Raw genomic sequence first — 9311 nt, 5'->3', positions numbered from 1 at the left:
ATCTCCTATTACCAACTTTTGGAGATATTCGCGCTAAGCGCGAATATCTCCAAAAGCTAACACCTGCCCTGGGCAGTTCTTAGCCATGTTATCCAATGGGAGGTGGATAACATGGCTAAGAGCATTAGCTCGGTAATGCATGAATATCGCTAACTTTTCAGCGATATTCATGCATTGCGGCCGTTTTTTATCGCATTTGCGATAAACCTTGATAATAGCAAGGTTTATCTGCGGTAAAAATCGCCGCAGCTCAGCGGTACCATTTTGTCTCTAACCAAGCAATAGCGATAATTATCACTATTGCTTGGTAATATGCCCCACTGTTCCTTCATGTTTCTCTTCTTCTCCGCACATTTCCCCTGATAAATTGCACCATGCACAAGTCAAAAAGTGTCGGAGAGAAACTGTCAGAGACCTCTTAGTTACCCTATGCTCTCAGTACACCTCCCAAAGGTAAATATTTCAAGAAGAAATTACACATGGTTCATATTTCTGCAGGCATTCTTTCCTAATGAATTGGAATTTAGCCCTGAACTTATAATGATGTCCTCAGTACACTCTGGTATTTACTCACAAAATCTGCATTACATAATGTCCTACCATTTATATCAGTACATTTCTTTAGGCTGATCCCAGCGACCAGAGAAGTACCGCTAATCTCACAGTTACAAATGAAAAATTCAGCCTCATCACATTTATTTCCTGTGTATAGAGCTCAGGCATCATGTGCCCCACCTCTTCTGGGACAGCATAAAAGAAATGAGACATGCCCTGAGCATGAAATATGAAAAGGACACTCGAAGGTGATCAGGCAAAGTGACTTCATTACACTACTGCTTACTCTCTTAGCACCATGATGGCCATCCTTGCAGCTGTCATCGTACTCCAGGCCCTGATAACTGGAGGTAAGATTGTCATAACCTTCTTTTTCTTGAATGGTGTCATTGCACAAAAGTACTCATAGATATTAAGAGAGTAATGATCAGGATAGTGCTTAATTCTCCCTAAACATCTGCTGTAAGAATAGCAGTCCCCAGCTTACTCTAGCTAATGGCATATGAAGTATCTTTTCCCCTTTGTCCCTATCATTTGGGGCCACACAGCAGAATTACTAGGGGGTAACCAGACGCCATGCCCCCTTTCTCCACCACCCTGTAAATGTGGCTCCTTGCACACTACTGATTGTAGGGTTAGCATCCACTTTACTCCTGAGGTACCTTGGTGGCCAAGAAGCACACCTGTCAACTCCTGTAAGTCCTACTCCGCAGGATTCCTGGGAGCCCTGCCCATTTCTCCATACAAATGTATACATATGAATATATAGACATACATGTGCCTAACAGTCTTTTCATCAATACCGCCGCTTATGAACAGGCGGGTCCTGGTACTCTACAGCAGCAAAACTGTATCTCAATAATTATACCTTCCTTGCTGTCGCAAGATTAATAGCACACACACGAGTCAAATTCAGTTACTTTATTTCTTCAACCCAACTGACAAACAGTCAGGCCATGACGGCCTTTGTCAATTATTTCATTACAAAACTGACAGAGACTGTGAATATATAAAGTGCATTCTAAACCAAATCCTAGAAAGTTGTATCTTAAATTGCTTATTGAACCTCTAATCAATGTAATCCCACAATTCATACTCACTGTTCAAACCGTATGGGACGAGTGTCCTTAGCTTGATTATATATTTTTTTAGCTGAAATAGGATTTTCACCCTGTCCCTTCCTCTGGGCACCTGATCTATGCAATAAAACCTCAACAGATTGCTATTGCTCTGATGTCGAAGGGAGAGCTATTTTCCAATTTAGTGACTGCGTGCAAATGTTCTAACAACTCTTTTTAACTTGATGAACTGTGCTCCCTACATTCAGTAAATAACAATTGCATACTAGGCGATAAATCACAAAATCAGTATTGCAGTTAAGTAATCCATTTTCGATTGTCACTGCCTGGAACCGGAAAATCGTTGATTTTGACACTCCTTCTGCATGATTTGCACTGTATAAAAGGAAAGAAGCCAGACACTTTCACTGTGTCCTTGACTTTCGAAGAAGACTATGTACTAGTAAATATTTCATAGATGTTTTTCTCCTGTAAATGATGCTAGGATGTGGAGGAATTTTATTTCCAATTATTCCATCGATTTTCAAAATAATCCAATGTTTAGCTAAAATTCTAATTATCTAATTTAAACCTTTAGAGAACATGAAAATTAGCCAGGTTACCTCATCCTCTTTTTTTAGACTTGTTTTTTAGAAGAAGAAGAAAAACTTCCTAGGATTCCCTCTTCTCTCGAACCATAAGAAAGATTCCCTTTTCACTGCCACAAAATTAGTAGTGCTATTTTGTTTAATACAAACTGGCTCCCAATATGGGATACTAGTGACTAGTCAGCGCGGATGTTGACTCGTATAGTGCAAGGTAGCATTGCCAGCTATGGGTTTATGGTACAATTTAATTTTTAGGTATTCCCCATTGCTCTATACCAAGAGGTCCACAAATGCCACCTCTGAATTGATGAATTGCTTATGTGACTAGGAAACTGCAGATTGTATTTGTTAGTGTTAAGAATGGTAATATATTCTTTGTTTTCTGTTTTTGTTATGATTAGCTGATCCCAAAATAAAAAGATTATATAAATTTCAATACCATTTGATTGTGCTCTAAAGATTTCAGTGGTTTTGCTTTAAGAAAAGTACCACCAGCCTTGAACCCTTGTTGATGATTGATACTAGTGTAGAGACTTGTAATATCAAGAGTCACCAACAAACACTTTTCTTCCAAAATTATATTGTCAATTGACTTGATTAAATCAGTTGTATCTTTAATTTAGAATACCATAGTATAGACAAAGGGAAGGAGCACGGTATCAATCAATCAATCAATCAATCAATCAATACATTTGTAGAGCGGGCTACTCACCCGTGAGGGTATCAAGGCGCTGAAGGGGGGGTGCCGCTACGGCTCGAAAAGCCAGGTCTTGAGGTGTCTCCTGAAGGTGAGATGGTCCGGGGTCAGTCGTAGGTGTGCGGGGAGGGAGTTCCATGTCTTGGCCGCCAGGTAGGAGAACGATCTTCCTCCGGTGGTGGGTCTGCGAATCCGTTGGACGGTGGCGAGGGCGAGGCTGGTGGAGCGGAGCTGGCGTGTGGGAGTGTAGACCGTGAGGCGGTTGTTGAGGTATTCGGGGCCCATGTTGTGGAGTGCTTTGTGTGTGTGGGTGAGCAGCCTGAATGTGATCCTCTTGCTGACGGGGAGCCAGTGCAGGTTCCTCAGGTGGGCCGATATCTGGTTGCAGCGAGGGATGTCGAGGATGAGTCGTGCAGAGGCGTTCTGTATGCGCTGAAGCCGTTTCTGAAGTTTGGCTGTGGTTCCTGCATAGAGGGCGTTCCCGTAGTCCAGTCGGCTTGTGACGAGGGCCTGGGTGACCGTCTTTCTGGTTTCGGGGGGGATTCTCCAGAATATTTTTCGGAGCATGCGCAGGGTGTTGAAGCATGATGACAAGACGGCGTTGACTTGCTTGGTCATCGTGAGGGTGGAGTCCAGGATGAATCCCAAGTTGCGTGCACGGTCCGAGGGTGTTGGTGCGGAGCCCAGTGCTGAGGGCCACCAGGAGTCGTCCCAGGTGGGGGGGATTGTCCGAGGATGAGGACCTCCATCTTGTCCGAGTTGAGCTTCAGATGGCTGTGCTTCATCCATTCTGCGACATCTTTCATTCCGTACTGGAAGTTGGCTTTGGCGGTGAGAGGGTCTTTGGTGAGGGAGAGTATCAGTTGGGTGTCGTCGGCGTAGGAGATGATGTTGATGTTGTGTTTGCGTGCAATGGTGGCGAGGGGGCTCATGTAGATGTTGAAGAGGGTCGGGCTGAGTGAGGAGCCCTGGGGTACGTTACAGATGATCTTGGTGGCCTCGGAGAGGAAGAGAGGGAGGCGGACCTTCTGGGTTCTGTCAGAGAGGAATGATGTGATTCAGTCCAGGGCCTTTCTTTGGATCCCAGAGTTGTAGAGGTTGGTTATTAGGGTATGGTGGCAGACAGTATCAAAGGCTGCCAAGAGGTCCAGGAGGATGAGGGTGGCTGTCTCTCCGTTGTCCATCAAGGTCCTGATGTAATAGGTGGCTGCGATGAGGGCGGTCTCGGTGCTGTGGTTGGCTCGGAATCCGGACTGGGATGGTTCGAGCGAGTTGTTTGCTTCGAGGAATGTAGTCAGCTTTTTATTGACGGTCTTCTCGATGAGGGGAAGAAGAGCGATGGGGTGAAAGTTCTTGAGGTCTTTGGGGTCCGCTGTTGGTTTCTTCAGAAGGGCATTGATTTCTGCATGTTTCCAGCTTCCAGGGAAGGTGACTGACGTGAAGGAGCTGTTAATGATGTTCCGGAGGTGGGGTGCGATGATGGTGTCGGCTTTGTTGAAGATATGATGAGGGCATGGTTCGGAGGGTGAGCCGGAGTGGATGGTGTTCATGACGCGGGTGGTCTCTCCAGTGCTGATGGGAGTCCATGCGCTGAGGATGGTGGTGGGAGTCATTGGTTTGGTGGCTGGAGGCGGTGTCTGGGGTCCAAAGCTCTTGTGTATATTTGCGATCTTGCGGTGGAAGAATGCGGCGAGGGAATCGCAGAGGTCTTGCAAAGGTGTGATGTCGTTGTTGCTGGTGCTGGGGTTGGAGAGCTCTTTGACGATGCTGAAGAGTTCCTTGCTGTTGTGGGAGTTGTTGTCAAGCCACTCTTTAAACAATGTCCTTTTGGTGGTTCGGATCATCTGGTGGGATTCGCGTGTGGCGCTCTTGAGGGCTGTCATGTTTTCTGAAGTCCGTTCATTGCTCCAAGCTTTTCCGAGGGTTTGGCAAGCTTTCTTAGCGATTTTGAGGGCATCTGTGAACCATGAGATTTTTCTGTTGCTAGTCTTGCCTAGGGGTTTCTTCAGTGGAGCGAGGTCGTCGGCGCAGTTGGTGATCCACCGTGCGAGATTGTCTGCTGCGTCGTTGGTGTCAGTGGTGTCGGCTGGTGGGTTTTGGCTCAGCGATGTGGTCAGCTGGTCTTTGGTGACTTTGCTCCAGCATCTGCGGGGGATCTGTAGTGTGTGGTGGTGGGATGTGGTCTTCTTGCAGCTGTGGTCGGTCCAGTGTAGTCCGGTGGAGTGGCTGAAGACAATGTGGCTGCTGGCAGATAAGATGGGGTCGAGCGTGTGGCCGGCGTAGAGGGTGGGGGTGTTCACCAGTTGCTTGAGTCCGAGGTTGTCGAGGTTGTGGAGCAGGGTGGTGGAGTTGTTGTGTTTGTTTTTCTCCAGGTGGAAGTTCAGGTCCCCTAGGAGGATGTACTCTGGTGAGGCTAGAGAGTGCGGGCTGATGAAGTCGGCGATGGTTTCGCTGAATTGTGTCCGTGGGCCCGGGGGTCTGTAGATGAGCGTTCCTCTGAGGGTGGTCTGAGGGTCGGTGTGGATTTGGTAGTGTAGGTGTTCGGCGGCGGTGAGTGTGTCGTCGGCGTTGGTCGTCATGCTGATGGTGTTCCTGTAGATGATGGCGATTCCTCCTCCAGTTTTGTTAACGCGGTCCTTCCAGGTGATTTTGTAGCCGTCCGAGATGGCTATGGCTATGGCGATGTCGAGGCCCGAGGAGGCGTTCATCCGTGAGGTAGGCAACGTCTGGTGCTGTTGTATTAAGGAGTTCCCAGATTTCGACGGCGTGTTTGTGGACGGAGCGGGTGTTGAGCAGGATGCACTTGAGGTGGTTGTTTTTGTCGTTGCTGTGTTCGGTGGGCCGGATGCAGGTTCAGAGGCAGGAGAATTTGCATGCTTGGCAGGTGAAGGGTCCGTGGGTGTGTTTCGGGGTGGTTTGGTGGCTGGCGGCTGGTCGTCCTGTGTTGAGTGCGGTGAGGGTGGCGGTGTCGTACCTCAGTCGGGTGCCCTGGCAATGGCTGGGGTCAGAGAAGGCACGGTGCACAGAAGGCAAAAGTGGGCGGGCCGCAGGAGAGCCGCGGCAGGAAGTGGGGAGCGGGGGTGGCACAGAGGGCGAGGGCACAGAACGGGCAGCAAACAGAGGGGCAACCAACAATTAAAACAGGGCAATAATAGGCAATAAAAAGAAATAAACAGCAGAGAAACGTACCAGGGCACACCAGCAGCAAACCGTAGGCAGCATCAGCAGGGGCAGACACGGGCAGTCACGGGCAACCAGGGGGAGCCGTGCGACGTGGGGAGTGACCAGAGGTCAGGTATCCACTAAAATTGAGGTATTCTCTTGAAGGGTTCCCTTTCATGATACTATTGGTCATCCAGGTGGTTTCTTAATGATGTTACGAACTTTGGGAATATGATAAAAGTAGGGATTACAGGATACTCCACTTTCAAAAATGGATATTCATCTTGATAAAATATGCATCTGTCTACCCAAATCATAATCAATCGATAAAACTTTTGGATACTTTCATTATATTCTTTTCTTGTCATCTTCACATCGCATCACTTAGCTGTCGTAAAGCTTCACCCTGATATTGCAATCTGTCCTATACAACTACATTCCCACTGTTATCAGATGGCTGAATCACTATTGCAGGGTCTTATTCTAGTGCCAGAATTGCTTCTCATTCATTCTTCGACACATTGTATAGCTTACATCGTTTCTCATTACTCTCCATTTGATTCCTCAGTTTGTCTAGATCTTTAATAACAACTGCATGGAAACTAGCAATCATTTTGAATGCTGTTTAGGAATGAATTTAGATTTTCTTTTAACTTAACTTTTGATACTTTACTGAGTTATGTCAATCTGTTCCAGAAACTGGAGACCACTTTCTAGTGAGTCTACTCTGCTGATACTGAGAGACATTCTAGTTTGAGTAGAGTTTTTAAAGGTGCCAGATCACCCACTGTTAAAAACTACTGTTGGTTCTACAGATATATCTCTGTTCTTCACAGAGTTCATAGGGGCATATTATCAAGACAGGCATTACAATTATCGCCGTTTTAGTGGCAGAAAACTGCGGCTAAAATGACGGTATTGGGCTTGATAATATGCTCCATGGAATTCCAATTGAAGCCCATGTTAGATGTCCTTCACATCTAACATGGCCTTCAATTGGAATTCCACAGAGCATATTATGAAGCCCATTATCGCCGTTTTAGCAGCAGTTTTCTGCCGCTAAATCAGCGATAATTTTATTACCTGGCTTGATAATATGCCCCTTAGTTTTTCCATGGAATTGCTTCTTCAATTTGAGTTCTTTTATACATTTATAGACCTCTATCCTTGTTTCCACATACACCCATCTGCTTGTTGTACAAGACGTCAGCCTTCTACGCAGAACCTGTAATTCATTTGATGCTAGCTGTCTTCTAGATAGGTTTATCACAGTGAGGTCAGATGTTGCTGCTTCCTAAATGCCCCTCGTTAGCTTTCGGTAACTCTTGTGGCACCTTGTTATCTTGATTCTTTTTCCACTCATATTTTTTATCTTTCTTGTACCAGGAGGATTGTTGGTGTGGAAATTGGCAACTCGATTGTTGTATTATCGGACATTCCTTTGGAAAAACTTTCAACCCCTCCCAAATTTGATGACAAATTGGTAGTAGCTCCTTCTGTTTCTAACTGATCAGTTTTAATCTCAGAATCTGATGTGTCTCTTATTGCTGAAGTGGTGTTCCTATTACTTGTTTCCTGTATCAATTTCCAGGGCAAAACAAATTTATTAGCAAAAGTTAACACTCTTCCCGTCTCATAGTAAGGTTGGTCTCGTGAAAATTTATTATATTTGCACTGTCGAATAGTTTCTTTATATTTACCAAGGCAAGATTTTATTTGCTGTTAGCAATTTCTTTTGCTGAATCCTGTGCAATAGGTCTTCTTGGCACCTAACTTCTACCAGGAGCTTACTTCTTTCACTTGTAGCATACTTTATAGGAATTTCCACCATTCCTTTAGCTGATGTTGTCGTATGATCTGCCCATTCTAGCAAGAGGTTCGGGTCTGGATTCTCATAGAAGGGCACTGTGTAGATCCTAAGGGGCATATTATCAAGAGGGTTTATCTCCACTTTTTTGGCTTTAAAAGCCAAGAAAGCGGAGATAAAATGATCTCCCTATTACCTAGCTGTCGCTAACACCAGTTAGCGACAGCTAGTAGGAGATAGCGACCATCTTGGGCCCCTCTTTGCATGTCAGTGATATTTATCACTAATGACATGCAAAGTGGGCGTGCCAAGATGTTAGCGACTGGAAACAGTCGCTAACATCGCTATCTCCTATTACCAACTTTTGGAGATATTCGCGCTAAGCGTGAATATCTCCAAAAGCTAACACCTGCCCAGAGCAGTTCTTAGCCATGTTATCCAATGGGAGGTGGATAACATGGCTAAAAACATTAGCTCAGTAATGCATGAATATCGCTGACTTTTCAGCGATATTCGTGCATTGCGGCCGTTTTTTATCGCATTTGCGATAAACCTTGGTAATACCAAGCTTTATCTGCGATAAAAATGGCCGCAGCTCAGCGGTAAATTTTTGTCTCTAACCAAGCAATAGCGATAATTATCTCTATTGCTTGGTAATATGCCCCTTAGATCCCTTGGAATACGAATGACCGCCAGTCATATTTGTAGGGAAGTTACCTCCCACCATTTCTGTATCTCTTTTTTATACATCTTCAAAGTACTCGGGGTCCGGGTTCCTCCTTGCACATTTCTATTTCCTTTGTTTTTATGAAGTCTCACTGAGAAAATAGGGACTGCCGCTTCCAATCTCTGTTCGTCAATAAACATTTTGTAAAGCAAGGTTAGATAAGGTTTGACTTACTGAAGCGGTTCCTCGGATGAATACGTGTCCTCTGACCGGTCTTTTTACGGTTCTCCGCTTTTGACGTCTCTGTTATCTTTTCACCCAATTCTTTGAAACTTTACTGTCTGTTTACAATCTCTAGATTTTTATGTAGTCAGAATTCACCCTCAGCAGAGCTGGCAGTTTTCCCTTGCATGTATATCAGATTCTCACCAAAACCACCGCTCTCGAACAGGCAGGTGAAGCTACCCTGCAGTGGTGAAATTGCACCTAATTAAACTTTTGTTGCTGTTGCAAGATTAGTCGAATGCACAAGAGTATGATTCTGGTACGTTATTTCTTCTCCCAAACAGAAAAACGCATTTCGGCCATGATGGCCTTGGCCAATGTCAGTGTGCCACTGTGCTACAAACATTTTGAAACATTATTAGTGTCATGATGATTGAAAACAAACTAAAAACTCAAGGTCAAAAGTTATCCCTTTACAAAAAAAGTTGTGAATTAATAAAATGTTCAAATTGTTCAACATTTTTTTAACAAA

At 45.1% G+C, this 9311-nt stretch overlaps 1 protein-coding gene across 1 annotated transcript in view; it reads left to right on the top strand.

Moving 5' to 3' along the window:
• The first annotated feature begins 732 nt into the window (after positions 1–732).
• The window catches only part of LOC144826119 (phospholipase A2 inhibitor gamma subunit B-like), a 327314-nt gene continuing 318735 nt past the window's right edge, over positions 733–9311 (top strand). Inside the window, exon 1 of the mRNA XM_078684522.1 lies at positions 733–905. Within this exon, the coding sequence (XP_078540648.1) occupies positions 854–905 (52 nt within the window). The 5' untranslated portion in view covers positions 733–853. The remainder of the gene's footprint in view (positions 906–9311) is intronic.

This window comes from Lissotriton helveticus, chromosome 3_2, assembly GCF_964261635.1.
Source record: "Lissotriton helveticus chromosome 3_2, aLisHel1.1, whole genome shotgun sequence".
NCBI lineage: Eukaryota > Metazoa > Chordata > Amphibia > Caudata > Salamandridae > Lissotriton > Lissotriton helveticus.
This window is presented reverse-complemented; position numbering and strand designations above follow the sequence as displayed.